Source organism: Gallus gallus, chromosome 5 (genome assembly GCF_016699485.2).
Source record: "Gallus gallus isolate bGalGal1 chromosome 5, bGalGal1.mat.broiler.GRCg7b, whole genome shotgun sequence".
Lineage (NCBI taxonomy): Eukaryota > Metazoa > Chordata > Aves > Galliformes > Phasianidae > Gallus > Gallus gallus.
Window position 1 is genome coordinate 19,060,652 of NC_052536.1, and position 25,453 is coordinate 19,086,104.

A 25,453-nucleotide genomic window follows, 5' to 3' on the forward strand; every position below is an offset into this window, starting at 1 on the left:
TCACTCCTGAGTTACAACATCTGCCACACAGTATTTTAGAAATGCCTCGTCTCCCAGTTGAAACTGCAGCGAGAACAGAAATAAGAACAGCTTGTAATAGAATTTCGCTTGTGCAGGAAAGCAAACACATCCAATGTTTGTGAAAAATCATCTTAAGACATTGAAAAACTGTAATGCAGATAGGATGTGGTAGAGTTTCTCATTTGAAATACAGCAGTTGTATGGTGTTGTGCCCCGTATTGTCCACATGGGCCTATTACTTCTCCAGCGAAACAAAGAGCAAAGGAAAGTACTGCAGAGTTGAAGGCCAGAGAACTTAGCTTCACCCATGACTTAAGGGTATTCAGATCAGATGTATTTGTATTTTCCGTAGTGCTTAGATGATATTTGACAGATTCGTACTGAGTGCTTCACATAGTCTAACTCTTGTTTGGATCTGAGATCAAAAGATCTACTGGCAAAGGAGATACAAATATTTAAGATAAAATCCAACCTCCGCTTGTCTTGTTTAATATTTTATATTCATTTTATTCTCCTTCTGCTACTTGACGTGTCTTATCTCTAGAAATTCTTTTCCCAATTACTGTGGATGAGAAGACAGAGAAATTAAAGTTTGTTGGCAACATCATGTTGGTTTTGGATGAGGATGTGGTCTGTCCAAAATGGCCTTCTGTAACTGTCACTGACAAACTGCTTTGGAACTGCTGCAAGCAGCCGGTAGCTTTGGAATAATGTATCTACAAGGCAGAAAAATCATGTTCAGAACTGTGCAGTTCACAGCAGGAATATCCAGGGTTTGCAACTTGAAACTATTTGGCAGAGAACCAAGGTGAAAATGAATCAGTAGACTTCTTCACTATTTTCTGTTTTAATAACGTTGACATGCTGTGTTTTCAGCAGATTGCTCATTGTCATGGAGATGCTTTGTTTCACTTCATTTTCTCCTACTACACTAAATTAGGTAATATATGATTTACATTTTTATCCCAAGAAATTCCAAGTTGCACTGAGATATTTCCACGCCTGTCAATATATTTTCTGCCAGTAAACCTCCATCCCAGGAGTGGAGATGGTTCTCAATGGGTTACAGCAACACACTTCAGGGAGGCAGGACAGGGGATGCCATCCTACTTGTTTGTGGAAGTGACCATTCAGGATGCAAATATGTGGCTAGATATTTAGTCAAAGCCCAGGGCTCAAACCTGTAGAGGAAAGAAGGCGTGTGGAATCCAGTGTCCTAGAGTCTTCAGTGTTCTGTCTCATCCAAAACCATCAGTAAACAGTGTTTAACATATGAGTTACAGGGCTTTATTTGTAGGCCTGGTTTAAAACAGCTGATTACATCCAGCTGTGCTTTGATGGTAACATCCTGGAAGATCACACTGCAGGGGACGGTGGCTACTGTGCTTCAGAAGTGTCTGAGCACATGAGATGTCACCCTTTGTCAAAGGTCTCTAGGTGGTCTTTAAAGTGCATATCACTTGTGAAGCAATTGGAAATTCATAAAAAAAAAGAATAATAATAATCAAACAACCAAGAAAAAACCCCAACTCAACAATAACGAAAGCCTAAATCCTCTGATCGTGTATGGGACTAACATTAATAGCACTGAAACTGAGCAGAATCAATGTGCTTACTTGCAATTAAAGCCCTTACACATCCTGTAAAACCCTCTGCAAGCTGTGTGAGAGGCCTGTGTTTTTTGACCATCAGGAAGGTCGACTTTGAGGCTTGGTAATGCACTTACATAAGCAGATGCAGCTCCCATTCAAGCAAATTGCTGATGCATTATGTGTGCGCCCTTAAGACCTTCTCCTGCTGAAGGCAGTGGCAAGCATCCAGCTGATTTAAATAGGATTAGCTGCTGCAGATCACACTGAATTGAGAGGTACTGCAAGAAGCATCATTTGAAAGTTTTTGTGCTTTGTAATTGCAACTTTTGTTTCCGGCTCATTCCTGTGTCTGGCTTGCCCTGCAGCTGGCGGTGGCCAGGGGTTTCTGCTGTCAGGGTGGATGGGTGGGGGGAAGAGAAGTAGGGCAGGACTGTGGGCAGGAGGCTTTCTTCTGCAACCGTAGCTCTGCAGCTGTTTAGCCAGCAAGGAAACAGCTGACTGCCTTCTGGAGAGTGGGTAACCTTCTGTTCTGCACCACTAAAAATGTTTTATGCCTTTCTCAGTGCAGTCAAGAGCCCGCAGGATCACTCCTTTCCCTTGGCCCACTTTTTAAGTGTCATCCTGGGATGCTTGTGTTGTGTCCACATGCAACCAAAAACATTCAAGGACATGCTGAGGTTGCAGCTTTCCATGCCTCCTTGCTGAAGTAGCCAGGCCAAAAGAGTCTCTAAAATTAAGGTCTTTCTAGTACAGATCGATATGTGAAACCTTTGTGGATGTGAGCAGCTAGAGAAATGTTTGCTGCTTTGTTCTGTATTGTGGGTTGTAAAAGAGTAAGATTGCATTTATGAGGTGTTAGTGAGATCTTAAGCATTAGAAACTCCTTTGGAAAAAGTTAGTTGTGACAGATTTGTTCCTGTACTGGCTGTGCATGAGGAAAAGATCAGGCATAGTCCAATGGTAACAGCGTATAAGATATAAAAATAATAAATCTGTATTTGATCTGATTTGTACATAGTTTACAAAATCTTGAGCACTGGTGTATTTAGTGATAATTTCCATGAGTCCACAAGCGATCTATGTGTATTTCTGAATATCCTTATTTTAATTGAGAATTACTTTTGGTAGAGCAAATTCATAGTGTGGCCACCTGACTAAGCTATGCCAGCAGTACTGGAGTACTCAAAAATGTAGGAAAACCATATTCCACTGCGCTTTAAAAATTGTTTAATGGAACTAATAACTGCGTAATTGAAATCATGCTAATATTCACTTGATCTGCTCCGTGATTCAGTGCAGAGATTTCTGGTTTGGCTTAAACTGCTGTGAAGAGGACTGCATTTTGAGATATAAAATTGATTTTGTACAATCTGCTGATGATCAGCAAGACTAAATGGATGATCGCCTCAAGAAACCTCATTATAGTAATTTGGATGAACGAGCAGGATTGAGATGCGGAAAGAAGAAATAATAGTTGCTGCTCAAATGAATCTCTTACTAATATTTGAATCCAAATTTAACTATTCAAAACCAGCACAGGGAGAGCATCAGACGTCTTTGCCTTACTTTCCTTGACACTTGAGTTAGTTTGATGCCCTTTAGGAGAAAAAAGGAAAGTTTTGGTTTCAGTGGTAGTTGCTCTCCATCTGAACAATGTCGTCATTTCATTCTTAGAGGTGAGAGCGTATCCAATCCTTAAACGGTGGGTTTATTCCAATCTGTTATTGTATGTTAAAATAGCCTACGTTATTTTTTCTTCCTCCTGACAGTCTTCTGGTCAGTCTGGTTTCAGTTGTTTACATTACAAAGCTTTTCTGCAGCTAACACACTGTGGAGTTCGTTTAAGAAAGGCCCAGTAATAAAATAGGTGGGGAACAGCAGAAAACCACAGTGGAATGAAAAATACAAAAACTTTGATAGGTTGAGCTCAGTTTCTGAACACCCTGTAATGGTATCATCCATCCTAAGCACATGTTCAATTTCAGGAATGTGTACTCTGAATGCTGACATCTGTGCTTTTATTTAGGCTGGTAGAATAAGACTGTGCAGTTCTTCAATGTAATGGAAAATAGGTGGAACATGTAGGTATAGCTCCTCTCTATTGGTTGGGTGAAGAAGTGTTCTTCTGAGAGAACCTAAGCTTGCGTTTGGACCTAACAGGTTCTTCCCACCCGTGGTATCCTGATTCTGTAGACTTAATTAACAGCTCTGTAGCTGTGCAAGAAGAGATTAAATCTGTGTTGGGTTATTACTTCTGTATTCCATTTTTCTATTCATTCCTTGCTTTAGATTTTTTTGAACAGAACTGTGATGTTCTCATAAAAAGCAATGGAGATAAAATAAGAAGATGGATGCCAAAACTACAAGTAGGGTTTTCTCCCCTCTTTTCCAATATAGGATTTATTAAAATATGAATAATTCAGTGAATTCAGGTTACATAATATATCCTTTGTGTTTTTCAGAAGAAGAAATAAAGAAACGTCACCTATGAATTTTAAGTTATTTCCTTAACAATGATGAATGGCATTGACACAGTTGGTGGCAGCTCTCATATACGTGTGTCAGCCATCAATAACTATCTTGGCTGTTGCAGAACTACTCTGGATATACTGCTTTGTCTTGGGCAAACATTTGGTCTGTATTTCAGTAAAGAATGCTGCCCATCTTCTTCCATGCTTGAACTATCCAGGGCATTTTCTCCACTCTTCTTTAAAGAGGATTACTCTTTTGGCAAAGCTTTTCCCAGTACTTGCATATTGAAGTACATGCTAGATGAAAATGCATAGGCTCAGTGTAATGTATGTTTAAAACCTTCAGGGATAACTTCCTTTCTAGACTATATCAGGAGGTTTCAGGTATTAAATATTGGATTATATTTTAACAACATCCAACACTGGCTTTTTCAGGAGGTTAATGTTCTGGTTTTCACTGTTGTAATATGGCTGAAACTTTGTCAAGTTGAATTCAGCACTGCACCCTAGCTAACAATAACGACCAAAAGCTGGTATTCCTCCAGGGTGTTGTTGTACTATTGCTCCTCCACAGCTTGACCAGTACAGGATGTTAAAACTTGAAGTGGTTTCCCAAGTTCTATAGAAAGCAGAGGCTGAGCAGGAGGGTAAGAACTGAGCTGTAGCAAAATGCAGATGCCCGGTCTGGGTGCTTAGTCTGAAGCTGATGACCAGGTGTCCGGGTGGCTGCAGAGCACAGCGTTCACTGAGAAAGCTGCCGTTCAGCCTGGCTAATTATACAAATGTCCCCCGCTCCCCAAATGGCTTATCAATTTTCCGTCTTACTACAGCATTTTAGAGTAAAGGAGTCTTTGATGCCAGCCCTCCTGTGATTAGTTAATAGGTCAGTTAAACTCTCTGTGACTCAGTTTTTCTCATCTGTGATTGGGTATAATATGTGCTTCTCTGCTTCACGGGACTGTTGTGGAGTTTATTTCATTAGTATTTATAAGGACTTGGAGATCATCGATGCCAGAGAAAAACAAAAATTTGTTATGACCGTATTAAATATATGTATATATATTTTTCCTTTGACACCAGCCTTCCAAATCACTGCAGTGCTTCATATAATGAAATTTACCTCAAATAATGACTGTAATAACTGAACAATAATGAGGAATAGAATGGCATTGCTTCCCTCTGAAACCACTATAATTTGCATAAACCACTCTGAGAGTCTGGTAAATGATATTCTTCTTGGTCAGTCCACAGAGATTAATACATGTTTGTTTTTTGCACAACATTAGTGAACCCCAGCTTCAGGTCATGTGGGTATGCAGGTGTTTTCACACCTTCGGAACATTTGCCTTCTTTACAAGCTGGCAATCCAGCAAAATTAGAGTTTGACATTATAAATGATGCTTTATTTTCATTCTGAGCTTGGAACAATTTGTGCTTGATCTTATTAAGTATAAAATCAGGTTGGCAGCCCTTCCTTAGTGTATTTGAAGTTAGATTTGAAGTTTTGCTGAAGAATTGAGGTTTCATTCCCAAAAGATTCTTTCTAATGCTGTGGTAAATTGAGGGAAGAAGCATGGGAACGTGTGAAAATCAAGCAGTAGGTGAATAATGCATTCTTGTGTCCTTATTACATTTATGTCTGCAAACTGGTTGTTTATATTTTCTAGTTAGGTTGCTACTGTGGGAGAGAGTGGCAGCTCTGTGTGTGCGTGCCACCACCTGTGTCTTCCTACTGCTAGTACTCTGCTCCTACATGTACAAAGAATTAGTAATATGATTAACTGTTTAATATCACACAGCTGTTAAAATGTATTTACACAACTTAAGAAAATAATGCATGGTGTTTCTGCAGCTCTCAGCATTTGTTCCTTTCTCAAGACTGGGTCCTTGCTTTCCTATATGGCTACCGAGCTCTATCATACTCCCCCTGTCCCATGCACTGCCTCAGCACGCACATGTACATTGCAATTCACGTGCCGTACAAAATCTGGGTTTTGTGGCTTTGATGGTAATGGCGAGCAGTGCACCTGCAAAATGATGGATTTGGTCCAAGTTTTGAGTGTACAGGTGTCCTACTTGCAAGATCCAACAAGCTAGCGAGTGGTGTCACTGTTTCTGCAAAGAAGGCAGAGGTCTGACAGATTTGAAGACTTAACAACTCAGAGTGAGGGGAAGGAACCCCACTGAGAGAATCTGGCTCTTTTGTGGCCCATGTTAGCTGAGAACATCAATTTCAAGCATACATCTTCACACTTTCTCTCTTTGTACTTTAAATTACTACGTGCCCTTGAGTTCAGGGGAAATGTGGTACACAGTCCCACTGAAGAAACTGGGACTCCACAAGGAGTGAAGAAAAAAATGACATTCTAGGGGTTATAAATGTGGGTTAGGGACTCTTCAGTTCATGTTTGCTGCCTACAGATACATACGGCTCTTTTTTGTTGCAGGAGAAGCCTACTAAATACCAATTTGACTGGCAAAGTGTGGATTATGGGAGAACAACTGGTAAACAACTGCATCCTTGATCAATTTATTAATAGCCATGAACAGTCATACGAAGAGTTTCTAAGCACATTCACTTATCTTTTGAAAGGTATGTACATCCCAAAACTCCCACTAGATATTGCAGCCTGAAAGGATGGTAAGAAGTACAGCAGTAGTATTTAAGAGTTCAGCTTGGTGACCTTAGGCAAATCCTTCTGATGCTTTTATATCTCCTAACAGCAGTGAAATCCCTAATGACAGCTTTCCTTAGTCTGGTTGACACACTGCTGAGGTAGGGCCTTACAGGTGGTTAACCATGTTTTGCTTTCTTTAGGAACATTGTGGGGGGCTTTCCTTACCTAAGTCCCATGTAATTTTGCTAGGGAACTACGCATAAAAGAAGCAGATAAGGAAAATACTTTGTAGTACACAGTGGCCTAAGAAATCTGCAGCTTGGATAGTTTCATTGTTTTAGTAATGCTGGCTTTCTGTGCTGTGTTATGATAAGCACAAACCTGGCTCTACAAATAACTTGGATGAAGGAATATCATATTAGAGTAATTAGGTTGAAAAGGTCTTCCGCTTTACAGATAAAATAAAAGGTGGAGCTTAATTTTGATCTGAGCGTTGCTGAGTTACAGGAAGTTTAGATTTGGACCCAAATTCTGTAGCTCAGGTTCATTTATTCTGGCCATTCTTGCAGGTGCAATGAAAATAACTGAGAGTTACATATTACTCAGTTATAATTCTCTTTACTACAGCTTTGCACTGAGAATGATATCCTCATCTTATTGCGGAAGTACTGTGTTTTCCAATTACACCATGTGGCATGCTCCATTGACTGGCACTCAGAAGTCTGTCCTGCACTTGTCCTTTGGGCAGAACTAAGTGTCAGTCACAGGCACTGAGCAGAAAACCAGTGGGGGAGTCAAAACTGCCTCAGAAATAATCTTGTGGCAGCCTTCTGTCTCTCCTCCCAATAAAAAATAAAAGAGAAAGGAGGCACTGGGGGATGAGATAAGAGGACTGAAAATTAGCTTCTGGTCTTCTTTATGTATGATTGATGCACTGGGGATAGGTCCTATCTTAGAAGCATGCTTCATATCATGATGCTACTTGCAAAAAGCTTCAGCGTGTATTTCAGTCACTTTCATTGTCACTACAGCATCTGCCACTAAAACTTTGTATATCAAAGGTAGAGTTTCAACTGAATCAAATGCTTAGAAATGTAGCTTTCTATCCGGATGTAAACAAAATAGCTCAGGTTGTTTTTCTCCTGTCTTCATTTTCCTTTAAAAATACCCAAAGGTGCTGCTTTGCATTATAAACTAATGACCTGTAAAAATTCCACTTAAGGCACAAGGCATTTTAGCATCAAAACAGTGCAGAAACATTCTGCAAAATACCACACCTTTAGTTTCTCAATTTTGCACTTGAAAAATAAGTAATTTGGCTTTTGAAAAAGAATTCCAAAAAGCAACAGCAATAGCTTAATAAGACTATCTGTTAATAGGCTCCGGAAATGTTCCCTTTCATGTCATAAGTTCAGATACTCACTGTGGAGGTACATTTGTGGTCACTGTCAAATAAAATCTGGCCATTTACAGATTATCTTTCTGAATTTGGCCTGATAATAGTGTAGATCCACACTCTGCATCTTCCTACAATGAGCATTAGTGTTAGAATTCGCAGTCCTGCCTCATTAGATATAGAGATACGTTTGTGTGTACAAATAACCAAACCTATTCAGTTATGTTTGTAAATTAGGTTGTAACATTGCAAACAGAAGAAACAAATAGAACTGATGGGATTCCACTGATTTCAGAGTACTGTATTTATATAAGGTGACTTCCACTTGTACATACATTTGTACTGTCTCCCTAGTTGGGTTGCAAGGATATTTTCACCAGGATTTTCTTCATCATTCTTGCAGGCATCTCATAAGAAGCTGGTTCCCTAACTAATGTGTAATTTTTCTTCGTTAGTTAAATTTACACACAATAAAATTGAAAAAAATATATACCATGAGTACAAAATCCAAGCATCATTGACTGCTCTGGGCTATCTAGACAGATCCCTTGGAGACTGTAAATGTTAGCCTAGACTAGGGCCTTGTGAACACATTAGGGTCTTCTTCTGATGGATTAGTTCAATTCTTCTAAACATGGGAAACCGAATATTAATGCATTCTTGCAAGCCTGGCTTTCACTGGATTTTTAAGGGTTGCTAATATCCTATTAAAGGAAATCTTATGTTTAGAATGTTGTCTTTTTATATCTGAATGTGATATTTCCTTTGGCTTCTCTCTATAGTATGAAAAGTGATCAAATTCTTCATTGTGATATTTGAGAGAATACTCCTTTTAGCTTGGATAGAACAAGATTTGGAGTCAAAATAAGGTCCTTCTAAACCCTATGTAATTTATTTAGTGTTATATATGTGATTTAAACTTAATGGCACCATTAAATCGTATCTTTGATATAGGAATTTAGTCTTCCTCATTTTGGCATTGTTAAAAAAGCAGTGACTCAAAGTCTATTTGTTTTACAGTGTGCTTGCTGATGTGGCAGAATTTTATAGACTAATAGACAATAAATTCTATTGTAAGGCTTTTCCTTCACTTCTACCAGATCTAATAATGATAGAACATGGATTAACTTGCTAAAATGATATGTAAGAACCCTGAGCTGAGCATTTAAAAAATATATTCTCTGACAGAACTTGGTCGATTTTAAGTGCATAATATTTATAAAAGTATGGCAGCACTCTCTGCATGACTGGAAAGAATTTTCATAATTTTTATTGGTCATGTGGTGGGAAGACACTTGAGGGCTGGGCTGGCTAAAAAGTCCCTTTTCCTGTGTACAGCATCCAAAGGGTGTCTTTTATTAAAAAGATAATACTAGAATGAATGGATAGTTGAAAGGGCTGGTGAGCCCATGGTAATACAAATTAGTAATTAGAGCACGGGCCTAGAAAACTTGAGTTTTTTTTCATACTCTCTATTAAGATTTGAGGAGTTTTAAGTATCTGCAGCAAAAAAGACCACCTCTTTTGTTCAAATCCAACTGATGATATTGGTAAGGGGAATCATTTTGTTGATTATTTGAATATGTTCATTTGTATTGCTTTCAGAAACTAAAATGCTCTTATGTTTATGTCAAGTTAACATGTTTGATTTTTGTTATTCCTTTAGCTTTGAGTAGAAAAGGTTTCATAATAGAAGAGCTGACTAGCATTTTTCTAAGGTTGTACAGCTCTGCTGTGCTTTTTAAATCCAGCAAAAAATCATGAATGATGTCTTGACTGTGCAGTTAAAGAAGCCTCATGAAAGTTGGATTTACAAAGGAATTCGTGATACTGTTCTCTATAAGTGTGGCTAATGAGTGATCTTTTCAAAACTAAACACTAGAACAATTTTGGATCGATTTCGGTGACAATTTGTCTGATCTCTAATTTTTTAAACAATTACTGCACAGGGCCAGAGGCTCTTTCAGGTTTTATAACGAGAGTTGGAAGTTTAGTGGAAAGAATTTGGTGTCCAAAATTAGAAGGCAGCATTTGAGTCCTTTTTCTAAACTCAGAGGAAGAGTGGGAAATTTATTCAAACACAAAGTGTCTTCTTTCACCTTCTACCAAAAAAAAAAATATATATATATATATCAAAAATTTTGTCTAGAAATTTCATGTAGTTACTCCTCTCTAACTTATATGTCTTTATATATATCTATATAATCCTGAATCAGTCAGCTGCTGGAATAAGAAGCTGTTGCTACAGTAAAATTCTTAGCTGAACTCAAGTTTTGATTCACAGTTTTTCCACGCTCCTGGCTGCTTGACCACTGGAATTAAGTTCAGTCCATGGCTGCTGTTAAGTTTGCTCTATTTCATGTACTTCATCCTACTTGTCTCAGTGTCGAGGTCTAAGTGTTTTGATCAGACCCATTTCCAAGTAAACTGAACCTTGGATGTATACTTCCTAGCCTCAGTGCTGTTCTTTTAATGCTTCTGGACACAGCAGGCTGCCAGGCAGAGGAAGCTGGACAGTGGCCGACAATTTCTCTGCTTCCAGGTGGCATGCAAGAGTTATATTCTGTGTTGGGATCCAATTAATTTAATTCCCCAGTGAAAGCTCCTGATGTATTTAGATCACAGTCCATTTGGTGGTAGCTGTCTGCTTCCTTTTTTTGTCAACCGTGATACGAAAAAACAACACCTTTAAACTTCCAACGTAAGTGTCAGCAAAGGCACTTTACAAATTTGAGTCTAACCACAGAAAGCATAGCAGAAAACTATATAAGAAATGACAGTAAATTCATTTTAATTTTAAAAAATGGACCAGTAGGACAATGATAACCCCAAGAGAAATTTGCAGCCTTCTTTGTATGAGTGGATTTGCCAATAAAAGCAACTAGGCAGTTCAATAAAACTAATTAAATTAATCTGTCATCCCCAGGGAACTTAAACAGGGCATGAAATAGGGAAACAGCATCAATTCAGAGCTTTTTATTGATGTGTTTTGCTGGATCATTGGAAAGAATTGGTTGGGAGAAAAAATTTGCAGTTTTCTATTGATCATAAATGTAGTAGCCATCTCTGTAACCTTCATTCAATGTAGTATAGAATCAAATACCATACAGAGCCCCCACATACAGAAAAAAAAAGACAGAGATGCAAGCACAATGGATTATTTTTGAGATAGGAATGGGGGATATCCTGTTTTATGGATATTTGTTGTCCTTAGATCTCAGTGGTATTTGCTATGTAAAATACTTCATTTCTATTGCATAGATGGAAAAAATAAGGCATAAAGAGGGGAAATTACTGGGCACAGCAGCTCACTGGCAGCATCAGATAAAGACAGAGCACTCTGACTCCCTGAAAATTGGACAGCCTATGGACAGCGGTGCTTCCCTAAAACAGCAACTTTTTCTGTCCTGTGATGCCTCTCTTACTGAACAGCTTTTAAAGATTTTTAGATGGAAAAAGATGTATTTTTATTCTTTGCATAACTTGCGTTGTTCTTGTTATCATTCTGGAATATAAGGAAGGAGAATATCTAGTAGTTTTGCTGTTGATGTTTTAGTACACGTTTCAGCCTGTAGGAGTATATTGGCTCTGGTTGAATTCTGTTATACTATGTGAAATGATAACACAGAACGAACCCTTGCTCTTCCTTTTCACCTTGCCTTGAAAGGCATCAAAGTGTGCTAAATGCAGCTGTTGACTAAGTTTCATGGCACTCCAGTGAGGTGAGGAAACACTGCTAGCTCTCTTTTTCTAGATGAAGAAATAGCACAAAGCAAACATCAGAGATGAGAGCCCTATAAGGGCTTGGCAGGACAACCAGAAACAGTAACCATGGCCTCAAATTGTGTTTAGTGTTGAACTTTCCATAAAATTGTGTTGGTATTCTTTTTCCTGTGTCCAGTATGAAATCACATAGAAATGCCTACTTTCAAAGAAGTATGTATTTCCCATTTTTTTTTAAATCAGGCCACTCTGAAGATAACTTACATACAGTTCCTTACAGTGCTTATCTACTTATCTGCTCATGCTGAATTCTTCTAGAATCACAACACAGAAGGTTTTTAAAACTAACTCTGCTCTGATTGATTAGAGTGCAAAACAATCAATCAAAACCCCCATTCTGTTTCTTTTAGCTGACATTCCAAGTATGGCTCAGAAGTGTGCAGTTCCTGTATACTGCATGAGAATTCTCCTGTTAGCTACTGTCAAATTTAAATTTTCCTAAACTATCTCTCAAACACAGTTTCTGAGCAGTAACAGTCTCTGCACTCAGAAAAGTGTGGTGTAGATTTTCTGAAGCCATCAGAAGCATTCCCACCTTTATCAACTCCTAGAAAAAAACTTCAAGTTCTTCCTACATCCTGATACACTCTCAACGTACTGTAAAATACTACACACCGTACAGTCTGTTCCTTTGAGAACATGTTTTTCCCCCACAGCATAAACCCCCTAACTAAAGAACTAAAGAATCAGGTCTAGTGTGTTGGTGCTACTTGGTAATGGTAAATGCCTCATGGTCCTGGCAGATATTAAGAGGTGTATCTCCCTTACCAGAACTGAGCTGGTTAATAGCAGCTGAGAATCTGCTCTGAAACATCTATCATGCTTTTCTGAAAATTTTAACGATTACTGTTGGTCATTACCTGTTGGAAGAAGCAGAAGTTTGTTCATGGAGGCTGCTGAGATGCTCAAATGCACATCTGTTCCGTTGCTTAACTAACGGCATTACAGTATTCAAATGGAGAAGGTATCTGGTAACAGCACTGTTGATCTGTGGAAGAGTAATACATGTTTTTAAATGATCAGCTTGCATGAATGAGGTATAAACAGGAAATATTGCTGCTCTTCTAGCACTGACAATAACTAAAACCCAACAGAGACATAGATATTGATACAGATAAACAGTACATAAAAACACAGCGTATAGATTCCATTAAGGAGAAGTGGAGAGATACTGATGTAGTAAAAGAACAGCTAAACTTTTGAAAATGAAGAGCTGATTTAGTTATGAAGAAATACTGCTATGCATTAAGCTAAAGCACATGTGTGGGTGGCTGAAATATAGGTGATGTAACCAACAGTCATTCTTCTTTCCACAGAAGAAATAGATACAGAAAGTCCTTTCCTGTCTTTTTTGTTTTCTTAAATATGTTAAAGTAAAATATGCAAAAATGGCAGTTTGAAGTAATAATTGGTACTTAAGAGTCTACAGAATATTTATTTATCCTACCTGAGGACATAGAATCATAGAATTGCTCAAGTTGGAAAAGACCTTAAAGATCATCGAGTCCAACCGCAACCTAACCATGCTACTCCAACTCTAACAAGCCTCCACTAAATCTAAATCATGTCCCTGAGCACCACATCCAAATGGTTTTAAACACATCCGGGGATTGTGACTCAACCACCTCCCTGGGGAGCCTATTTCAGTGCTTAACAACCCTTTCTGTAAAGAAGTTTTTCCTGATATCCAACCTAAACCTCCCCTGGCACAACTTAAGGCCATTTCCCCTCGTCCTGTCACCCGTCACCAATGAAGGAGACCAACCCTGCTCCCGCTGTAAGCACCTTTCAGATATTGGAAGAGAGCAATAAGGTCTCCCCTCAGCCTCCTGTTCCCCAGACAAAACAGCCCCAGTTCCTTCAGTCGCTTGGCATGGCATTGTGAACTTTCATTAGAACATTGGTATTAGTGAGCAAAGAATCAAGGCTATATTATTGAACATACTAAAAGTTGATCTTTTAAGTGAAACAAACAAACAAAAAAATACAGGCAGTGCTTTTGGCTGATCGTCTGTGATTTAATCAGGGTAAGATCAAAGATGTAAGGGAAAGGGCTATACTGATTGAATCTCTGTTCTGGCATAAGCAGAAGAGAGTTCTATAGACATCCATTACACTGGTGCAGGGTTGCAGTGAGGGAAAGGGGAACCAGCAGCATAAAACCCCCTGTTAATCAAATAGGAGGCGAAATGCAGAAATGGAAGACAACGATGTTTGACATACTTGCCTCAGTGTGCAAATTAATATTCATAACATGTCTCGAAAGTGCAGTAAGTTGTTATTTTCTCAGCTTCACAGATTGAGTAACTTTGACAGAGGAGTTCTGCTTTTAGTGTTGCTATGGGATTGGTGTCACTGAAATCAGGGAGAGTTTTAGCTGAGAAAGATTTGAATAGGACTTTAGCAATTTGAGTATCTAAGAGTTAGATAATTCAGATGCCCGTGGCTGGCAGATATGATACAATATGTATGGAAAATCCACTGCCCTTCTGGGTGGAAGCAGAAGGTTAGGCAGGACACCACAGGGCTCCTAAAACAGCACGAGATAACTGTTTAGGCACTTGAATTTCCCTGGAACAGGAAAGCAGGTGCCTAATTCTGAAATCCTTCAGGTATTCACTATATGGAGCAGTTGGGCTTTTTGCTTGTCAAAATAAGTTGGACAAATCCTGCATTGATTTACAATGATTTATGTATTTAAATACATGGGAAATGGAAGATAGCTCAAAAATGTAAATCGGAGCAGATTTCCTTGGCTAAGTAACTAAAATAAAACACCAAGTTCTGTGCTTGGCTGTGCAATATACAAGCAGGAGGAGGTTGCATATTTTGATTAAGGTACTGCAGAGTTATATCTGGGAGCTGGTTTGATTGAATTAAAAAAACAAACAAACAAAAAAGACAAAACTAACAAAAAACAACAACAAAAAACTAAGCTTTAAAAATTATCCTCCCAACAAATTGGATTTTCAGGCTTTAAATCTGTTTCTTTCCTGTTACGGCTTGGCATTCGGGGTAAATTACCTCAGCACCATAAAGCCATATACATGGTTGCTAATAGGCAAAGGCAGGTACTTCTACACTGTTTCCCTGTTTTGAAAACCCCAGAGTGATATTTTATGGAAAGATTTCAGTTTGTCTATGCTTTATGTGTGTCTGTTTGCTGATGTGTTTGAGATAATAAATAAAATTGAAATTTGTACTCTTGACCTCTGTACAAGACCATTATCATGCTACTGTGAGTAAATTGCTTCTTGCTGAGGAGCCCTGCACAAAGACACTGCAGTATTTGAATCCCAGGGGTTCCATCAAAGCGTAACTTTGAAGGGATTTGAGGGATTGATGAGCCTTATGCTGTCCAATATTTTGAGGACAAAGAGGTAAATTGGAACTTTGCTGCATTAGCCTTTTTTTTTTTTTTTAATAGGTAAAAGGGGCCCTATTCTCATCCAGTTTTTATAAACATATAAACATTTTTGGAATTAATTCATTGAATTGAAGGAGTTAAATATTGGGTATCTTATATTGCTTATTCTGGTGTGTTATCCCAAGCCAGGTTCTCTGCAGTATTGATCGCTGTGTCTGGTCTTGCTTTGAAATGTTTCAGACCAAGGGACTTTTATCATTCTTCCGGGGCCGGGGCTACTATTTCACCTCACAGGTTTCACTGACAGAAAGTTCTTCCTGATAATCCTGATAGCTCTCTTCTCTGGCTTTGTGGTAAGTGACCCCATTATTCTTTGAAATATATGGGTGATCAGTGGACATTTTCAAAAGATTCCCTTCCAAATTGAAAGACAAAGAGAATTTTAAGCAATATAGAGGATAGATACTGGACAGAAAGAATGTATCAGTCTGATGTACTTTCTGATAGAAATGTTTCTGAAGCCTGCAACACACTTCTCAGTGACAATGATGGATATTACTCTTGAGACACTGAGATTTGCTTTTCTAGAGACCTAAGCTTGTTTGTTATTTCATTGTTAAGGTAGTGACAGTAGAATTTCTAAAAAGTAAAATTGAAAAGCCGTCTGCAGAGTGAATATATGAATCCCTCCATCCTTTCAAACCTCTGCTATTTTTTGTTATGCTTGTATCTTTTATTTATTTTTTTCACACACGGTATCTGAAGGGGGAGGGGGGGACAGGGGGGAGGAGGAGTGGGCTATGAGAAAGAAGGGGCAGACTCTTTAGCAGAATGTGTTGTAACAGAACAAGAGGGAATGGTTTTAAGCAAAAGGAGGGGAGGCTTAGACTGGATAGAAGAAATAGGTTTTTTACAATAAAGGAGGTGAGGCACTGGCACATGTTGCCCGGAGATGTGGTGGAAGCCCTGTCCTTGGAGACATTCAAGGTCAGGCTGGATGGGGCTTTGAGCACCTGTTCTAGTGTAGGTGTCCCTGTTCATTGCAGGGGAGTTGGACCAAATGACCTTTAAAGGTTCCTTCCAACTCATACAATTCTATGATTCTATGAAAAGCCAGTGCTGTACACATTTGGGTCTTTGCTGTGAATAATGAGTCAATTATCACTTAGCCAAGGGGGGGAGGCTGAGCCAGCCTCTCACTGGCTTGAATGTGACCTGCTTTCCTTTCTATTCTCTTTCAAAAGTAAGGACAGAAATGGCTGGAATTCAAAATACTGTCAAAGGAATAAAGCTGAGATATTTCTCTGCAAATTGCCAGTTTCTTTAGATTTAGAACAATTTGTCTTGTTTTAAATATATTTTTCAAGATAATAACTTACTGCTTAAAGAGAGCCAGTTATGTGATGCATGTGTTGAGAAAAAACAGGTATCAGTAGTCATCTGAAGAGTGGATCTCATCTGCCCTGAGGCACGCTGTGTGTGCAACATTATGTTTGATTCTCCCACCCCCCTGCCTGTTCATGTGCCATAGCCTTATTATGCACATGGGTGCACGGCTGATACCGAGGAAGCATATAACAATTTCTTTGTGTTTATTTCTTGTCCTTCTAACTTTTTTTCCCCTTGCAGTCATTAATCTAGTATCACATTGCAGTTGTGAATGTTTCATCAAATATAATGTTTAATGTTATGTAAATCAACAATACTGCAGTGGTCTTAACCAAAAAATGTGTCGAACAGCAGCTCATGGCTAGTCTCTTTGGAAAGTGAATACTATTCTATCTAGTCTGAAGTACACAAATACTATGAATGCACTTGATTTCTTGTTAGCTCACATAACCTATCAACTTCTTGTCTGTAACAATAACTCAGCTGTCCAGAAAACATAAAATAAGTCATAAAATAAGTTTGTGGACTGCTTAATTGTAACTAATGACAACTATTTGTCCTACGTCTTCTGATGTTAAGTGATACGCTTTAATTTGGAGTATTCGGGATCTGTGCTTTGGAGAAGGATTATAGCCCAGAAGAACAGCCACAGGGGCACACAAGATAGACATTGGCTTATTCAAGTTCTTCACTGAAAGAGCAGTCAGGCATTGGAACAGGCTCCCCAGGACAGTGGTCACAGCCCCAGGTTGCCAGAGTTTAAGGAGTGTCTGGACAATGCTCTCAGATATATGGTCTGATTTTTGGGTGGTGCTGTGTAGAGCTTGGACTCAATGATCCCTATGGGTTCCTTCCAACTTGGGATATTCTATGATTCTATACGTAAGTTTATTCAGAGCCTACTGGTGTATGAATTATGATGCTGAGCATTAAAGTTGATGATGCCTTTTGTCTCTCTGTTAATCTTGCTGAGAAATGTATATTGCTTCCAGAACCTTTCTTCTGGTTTTCATACGTAAAGGCCCCCTAAACGCGCACAGTGAGGATACTGGCTCCTCAGTTCCTATAGTTACACTGTGGATACACGTGTTTGGCTGCATAAAGACATTAATATCCTCTTGTGGTTTGTCAGTTTTTATTATTAAACTTTTCAGTCCTTGGTATAAAACAGGAAGTTCATCTTGTTTTACCACTGTAATAACAAAAGACTGAAGCTTTTTGAGCCACTAATCACGTTCTTCCTGTAAAGTGTGATGACAATATCTTCAAATAGTGGGTGATCACTTTAACATGTCAAGAGATTGAAGGAGGGTTTCTGATTTAACACAGCTTCATTTCCATGGCTTGAAAAAGAGAGTGTGTAGGAAGAAGACATTGCCCATATGTAGTGCTGTTTCCAAATATTGTTTTAGGAAAGCACTTGCTAAAAAAGCAAGGAGAAGCCAGATGTCGTATCAAGAGACCTGGGATTTAGGAATTATTCAGAGGATCCATCTGTGGTTTGAGTTTTAAAACCTGTTTGCTAGGCTGTTCTGATCTGGTGCAATTTACTTTTTATGAACCTGACTCTTATGAGTGCGGACGTAAGGTTATGTCCAGAATGCCAGCCCTTTCTGTGTGCCATAGTAACTGCGGCACAGAGCTGTCTGTGGGGATTAATAAGTCTGTGGGAAAGTGGATGGCTGAATGTACTAACCCCAAGGGCATCATTAAGGCTCTCTGCAAGAATTACTTTAATGGCTATAACATGTAATTTTGCCTTAGAAATGTACTGCAGTGTTTCTTATTCTTATGGAGTAGGTCTTTCAAACTAAATCCAAGAAACTTGGTTAAAATCAGTATTTATTTTTTCACGTAGTGCAAAGTTCACCTGGTTCTCCATATTTTATAGTGGATTTTTTTAAATGAAAAGTCAGGCAGTTTTATTTTGGCTACAATTAGTGTATTTTTTAGCTATTTTCTAGGCAAACAATCATTCAGCCTGAGTTTAGAAATCCAAACTTCCATGCATCTGCTTGTCTTGATCAGCTCTCAGCTGCAGTTTGCGCTGTGGAGGTTCCATCCATGATGTCACTGCTGTGTCATAATTTTGCTGGCTGTTCTGTGCCACAGAGATCTGTCTGGTAGGATGGACAGAAGAACTAGGAGTTGCCCTGTCATTTCTTCTGTTGTAAATGGCATTTTTAAAGGTATGAAAGGTGTCAGAAGTTATCACTGACTCGCTTAAATTTCGGAATACTGTCTTGTTTTTACTGTGGGCCCAATTAGCCACTACTGATGTATAAAAAACACGAGAGAAGGTATCCCAGTCTTCTGTCAATGCAATGTCAAAATGTTTTTCCAGTCTGACTTCCAACGACAGAAGAATCCCCTAAAGGAACAAATCCTTCTTAAACAACTATATTTAATTTTCAATGTCAGAACCTAAACTTTTGACACTTAAATGCCACGTGATTATGGCTGTTTATTAGTTTGATCCCAGAAACAAATTTTCTCTTGCAAAATTGTTCCTGGCCAGTCAGGTTGCTAGTGTAGGTTTTAAACACTGAAAGCAGCAGTACCTAGAAGTCTCAGCTCAAATGAGGTGTATTACTAAATAAAGATACAGGAGTTAGATACAGTTTGTGATAAAGAGAACAGTTCTTTGCTCAGTGTCAAAGACAGCGTAGGAAGCCAGACCCTGAAATTTGCTTTCTCATCCTTTTAGGATTGTGCATAAGCAGAAACCTTTTATCAGATTATGATCTGGGGCTCTCCCTTCATAGTGGCAAATTGTGTTCTGTCCTCTGTCTACAAACCAGTAACTTTAAAGTGGTAATAGCTTATAGGACCTGTCACTGCATATCATCACATAGTCCTGGTCTGGTGGAGGTTCTGGCAGTGGTGCATGTGGAAACCCAAAAGCTTTGCAGATGTTGGACCTGGGCAGACTCACAACTGGTGTTAGTAACAGCTCTGACAAATGAATTGCCAAGGCTGACTTCGATACCAGACAACATGGATATTTGCTCAAATGGTTGTGATGTTCACATGCAGGGGCATGTGTTTGGGTTATTCATCAGTAAAAACAGGGTGATACCAAGATATTGAGGCAGAAAATACAAGATTTTTTGGACCACATCATTACAGCACTTGATAAAATTCAGAGTATTTTCCTGTTGCTGGTAACCTATCAGTTAGGTATGTGAAGGTATGTGAAGTTTTCTGTATACTGTAAACTTTTTCAACAGTGAATTTTTCCATATCAAGGAATAGGTCATACTTTATGCACTAGGAGTTCAAACTGCATATTTAGCTTTATGATAAAGATTGCAAACCAAATGTATATCGTGCACATGGAAGTTCTGAGCATAAGATGAGAAGTGAATATTTGAAAGTCAGTATAATATCTAGTGAAATTCGTATGTTTTTTCTTTATCCTGGATGGTGCTGTTATATTATCTGGTGTAATATGATTCTCCTTGCAGAAGACGAGAGGAAGACAATCCAAGGACGTAAAAAGTCCTTAAGAAAATCATTTTCTGCTTCTGAGATCTCAAATGGAAATAAACAGGATGGTTTACCTGAAAGAAGCAAAGAAAAGCTCGTGTCTTTCCCACCACAGACTCCAAATGAGAATAAGGTAATAAGTTAACATTTGTCTGTGTGGACAAGCATCACTTTCAAAAAGATTAAAAGAAAAATAAGGAGAGATATTTGTCTAAATGTTAGATGCTGATGGTATTATCCCATCTGAGGCAAATATTTAAAATACTACACAAGTCTGTAATGCTTACAGAGGCACCTGCAGGGATCACATTTGACAGTGGCATTTTCTCTACTGCAAAGCTGTCCTAATCTGACTAATAAATAAGGAGCCCTGCAAAGACGATTGTTAGGCTTTCACTCAAAACTACAGCTAATAGTAGGGTTTGGCAAAAGACATGAGTGTGTGGATACCAGCATGCACAGGTTTACTTTGCTTGAGGATTTTAGAAAATACAGAATCCTGTTGCTTCAGCTGCCTAAAGTAAATATTAGGCAGGCCAGAGGTCTTTTTAATCTTTGGAAACCTATGAGATTAGGAATGTGGAGGGACAGGAAAACCACAGACATCATCTGGAGAGAGCAAGATGGAAATCTGAGTCTACTTCTTAAGAACTTCTACCCTTCTGCATGAATAACAAAAAATAAAGCTGCAATCTGCCTGTAACAGAAAATTCCATTCATTAAGCTTCTTATTACAAATGAAATAGCAGGTCATTTTGTGCAGTGCACAGAGCAACACACTTCAGTGACTTCAAATGATGGCGCTGCCAGGCCTCAGTCAAAGAGAAAAAGCTGTCATTTTTCTCCTTACTAACACATGCCTTTGAGGTAGAATCAAGCAAGGCTTTTAAAACAGTCACATTCTATCAGCTGATTGTATAACAAAAATGACAAAAATCTTTTTGCCACTGATCTCATGAAGAATATGGATGCTTCATTGGTATAGATGGCCTTTGGGTCTCTTTCTTTAGCCACTTTGAATTGGTTTTCTGCCCTGTAGAGCAATGTGAAGCTTCCATTATCCTTTATGTTAAGGAAGATCTTAATACTGGTCTTTGTTGCAACAGCAAAAAAAAGTTTCAGCCATGACACCACATTTTTGTCACATTAACAGTTTTAGAAACAGTAGTAGTAGAATGCATCAGAAAACCTGCTAGAATAGTAATGGGAAGAGACTTTAATACATAAAGTTGACCACAGTAACCTTTAAACCTCCCCTGAAGAAAGAAGGGGAAAGACTGCATTTGTAAACAATGCTTCTATTCCAAATGTTGCTTTTCTTTGGCATACTGTGATTACTTATACTAATTCAGTTTGGTCCCATGTAGATTTTCAAAGGATTACCTACGTGTGTTCTATTTTCAGCAGCACTGCATTCACTTTATAAAATTTTTAATCACTGTCAAGAATCTGTGTGTGTAAATCAGTAGGGGTGTAAATGAGCTTGACTATTGCTTTGGTTCTGTTTCATGCATATTTCTGCATGTCTATCTACAGACGGTCATAAATGAGAGCTGGAAATCTGGTGGCTCTGATGGAAATGGCCTCAGTCTATCTGAAAGAGCTCAGGTGAGGTTTCATTTGATTTTCTTCAAAGTGAAGATTATGAGTTGAACGTCACTGAATTTTGCCTTGTGTATAAACAAAGCATTTGCAGCTTGTCAGTGCATTTCTTTCACATCTCTGGGAAAGAAGAATGAGACTGTCATCCTCCAAATTTCTTTTCCAAGCGTATATATATATTAAAGTATAAAAGTTGTGTAACACAATAGTGCCAAATCAGTTTGAAAAAAATGATCTAAGAGCATCTCTGATTACTGCACAGAAACACAGAAGACTCTACTGTGCATAGTAAAGAAATCCTTTGTTGTAACACTATTTACAGATGGGCCGGGAAAACTATTTGACTCTCACATTTGCGTCTATTCAGAGTGCTACCTTGAATATGAAACAACTCTATTTGTGATACTTGTTCCACAATGTGGAGTGTTTTCAGTGGATATCAGCCTGATAATAACTGTAGTGATATGTCCCAGCTGAAGTATTAAAATTTTCATGATTCTTAGCTTTTTTATTTCCCATTCAGTTCAATGTTAATATCAAATATAGAAAGATCAAGCTTGCTTTGTTTACAGTTTAAGCTGTGCCTGTGTCATATGTAGTGCCTTTGGAAATCCACAGAGTAGCTTTTTTTCTTAGAAAACAATTTACTTCTCCATCTTCCTGCCAAGTTTTTGAAAAGGTTGCTCTTCAGCTTCAGCTTCTTTCGCTGTAGTTGGTATGCAACAGCTGCAGTAGCAATCCTTTGTCTACACTTAGAAGTTTTTCTTTTGTGTTTTACGTTGAAAAAAAAGTCATATTCTTTCTTGGAAAAATACAGAGGAGAATTGAGATGATGAAGAAGACAATTGAATGCTTTTCTGTACTTCGTACTGAAAGGAATTTGAACTGTTTTCCACTTTATTTATTTATTTATTTATTTATTTTCACTGCAGGTGGACCATCACTTAGAAACAGACATAGATGGAGAGCCGCGCAATGGTAGGTTTTATCTCTCTTCATATTCACAATCATATTTTGTCTTTGGATCCACTTGTATGGATATGACTTCTTATTCTTTTTAGTCACTCTGAAACATTGTTTAGTAGAACAGTTTATCTCTTAAAAATTATATTTTTCCTCTGTTCTTGCATTACTAGAAAATTTTCCCAATTGCCCATATTCCTCAGATTAATGTATTTCTGTCCTCAGTCTAAGATGAGATATTAAGTTACCTGGTAGGCAGTGATTTTTTTCAAGGTTTTTCAACTTTTTGTGGCAACTTTCCTACATTTTTCTGTTCCTCTGTTTTGTATAGAAATTATTTTAATTACAAAGTGTAACCCACAAAGGAAATTGGGTGCTAAGAGAGAATCCTATGAAGTGGAAATATTTAATGAAAATGTTTTCCCTACTCATTACAGTGATTTCATCCCGGGCTTAAAATGAATGAGAATTATCTTTAATGCACGGTAAACTTCTTTAAGCATTCAAACTATGAGCACTTTGAATTGTTTTGAACTGCTCCATTATGACTAGAAGAAATTTAACTCTCCTGTCACTGAAAAGTAGATAGAAATATTGTGTTTGCAGTTATTTGTCTATTACAGGTACTTGTGTAGTCTTTATTTCTACCAAAATGGAACACCTTCTGGTGATTTTCCTCATCTATACTTGTGACTGCACAAAGAAATGAAGCCATACGGTTTAAGAGTTTTTCATAAGGTCACTGTAAGAAGCTGTGACAGAGCAGATTTGGTCCTTAGTTATTACTGTTTAAATAGTCTGTCCAATCCATTAACTGTTTGATTAGTCTTTTCTTTCTGTATATGCAGAATCCTTATGAAATCAGAGGGCTTGTGGTCTTTGAATTGATGAATATTTAGAGCTTGGGTATAACTCACAAGAAAACAATAAACCAGCCTAAGTCAGGTTTATAACAATCTTCCTTTAAACTGGGCATAGCAGAAAGGAGAGAGTGAGATTGCTGTCCTGTGTCAGGTACAAAAATGGAAAACTGTTTAGAAACCTCCTAGTAAAACACACTGCATTTGAGCAAGATGAAAATTACAAAAATGATCATCTGCTTGTACTGTCTGAATACAACTTCATGAAAGCTAACTTGGGAAAATTTTCAGTTATGGCTTTTAATGGTAACTATAAACAATAATAAAAACTACTATACCACCATTACTGTAGATTATCACTATGCTAACTACTAGTTTGGTTTTTTTCTACTTGACATTTGACTTGGCTTTCAGTATTTACTGTCCTCATCTCCTCCCACAAGACAGCCCTCACTGCACAAACTGCTTTGGTGCAGAAAGTGACTGCATCAACTCCTAAGCAATCAAGAGTGCCGACTAATGACATTAAGCATTTAGATTGCATTTTATAACATTGCAATACTGCACAGTCAGAAGCTAATTATTCTGTCTATGCTCTGTGAGGAAAGTAAACAGCAACCAGACTTATACCTCAGAAACGCACAGCCTGGTTCTTGCCCTAGGCTTCCATGGAGGATGGTTGTTCAGTCAAAAAAAAAAACCCACAACAGAACAACAAAAAAGACCCCCTTGTCTCCTAAGTCATCATGCAGAAAATAGGCCTCATAGTTTGATAGTTCTCTTATACATTGAAATCCACTTGATAGGCGTCATGAAGAGAGATCTGTAACCTCATTTCTATAACATAGCAACAACATGAAAAATAAAATATAAAATGGCATCGCTACTCTTGTTTGCCTTAATGAATATAAAATAGCACTAATGGCCACTTTAATAAAGGATTAATTCTGAAGGACTCCAATTAATTTGTAAGTAAGGCAAAGTGTGAATCAAATTTGAAAGGCATTCTGTTGCTGATCTCTTTAAGTGCTGCCACCTGTATGTCAGACAAATGAGTTCATACTGGCAGAACAAGCTAGGACACCCAGTGAAAAATATACCTTGCTAATATAATTACAGCCAGCTTTTATCTCTACTTGATATTGGCAACTGTTCAGCATCTCTGTACTTCATTTAACTTTAAGGGCAGATAATTTAGCTGAGTTAGCAATTGTACATTAATGCAATAAATATTCACACTTAAGGAGAAGTGGTTCAAAGCTGAAGGTGTGAAAAGCATGGTAGAAAATAGGTGTTAAAACAGCCAAGTGCCTTCTCGAGGATGTTCTGTGAGAATCACTTTGTGCTCGCAGCCCAGAAGGTCAACTATATCCTGAGTTGCATCAATATCCTGCATGACCAGCAGGTTGAGGGAGGTGATTCTGCCTCTCTACTCTGTGAGGGTGGTGAGATGCTGGCACAGGTTGCCCAGTGAGGTTATGGATGTCCCCTGCCTGGAAGCATTCAAGGCCAGGCTGGATGGGGCTGTGAGCAGTCTGGTCTAGAGGGAGGTGTCCCTGCCTATAGCAGGAGGGCTGGAACTAGACAATCTTAAAGGTCCCTTCCAACACAAACCATCCTGTGATTCATTCTGCTACTTACTTGTTTATTATTTTACTAAGTCCGGTATCTTTTACAGTGTGAACACAGCTGCTTCTAACGAGAGAAGTAGCCCATAGATTTAGTCAGTATGCAAATTCTCTGTAGCTGTTTTCATTAGACAGCATTGGGCTGCAAGCCTGAAAGCAAGGCAGTACTTCTTCATTGTGAATCTTTGGCTCTGAAAACCAGGATTGGCAAAGGAAAATTGCTGCCCTAAACCAAAGCTTTAACCCATAGCGTAGTGACAGCATGCATATGGTG

At 38.4% G+C, this 25,453-nt stretch overlaps 2 protein-coding genes across 6 annotated transcripts in view; one reads left to right on the top strand and one right to left on the bottom strand.

Annotated features, from left to right (window-relative positions):
* Positions 1-25,453, bottom strand: part of RAG2 (recombination activating gene 2) — a 565,728-nt gene that overhangs the window by 6,264 nt on the left and 534,011 nt on the right. For all 3 annotated transcript variants that reach the window (XM_040700890.2, XM_040700891.1, XM_025150704.3), the window contains one exon: positions 12,742-12,869. In XM_040700890.2, the coding sequence (XP_040556824.1) occupies positions 12,742-12,824 (83 nt within the window). In that variant the 5' untranslated portion in view covers positions 12,825-12,869. The remainder of the gene's footprint in view (positions 1-12,741; positions 12,870-25,453) is intronic.
* C11orf74 (C11orf74 homolog) overlaps positions 1-25,453 on the top strand; it is a 39,386-nt gene that overhangs the window by 3,583 nt on the left and 10,350 nt on the right. For 2 of the 3 annotated variants that reach the window (NM_001286248.2, XM_015286996.4), the window contains exons 2-5: positions 6,532-6,677; positions 20,105-20,259; positions 21,663-21,734; positions 22,661-22,706. In NM_001286248.2, coding sequence (NP_001273177.2) covers positions 6,575-6,677; positions 20,105-20,259; positions 21,663-21,734; positions 22,661-22,706 — 376 coding nt within the window. In that variant the 5' untranslated portion in view covers positions 6,532-6,574. 3 annotated transcript variants of the gene reach the window in all.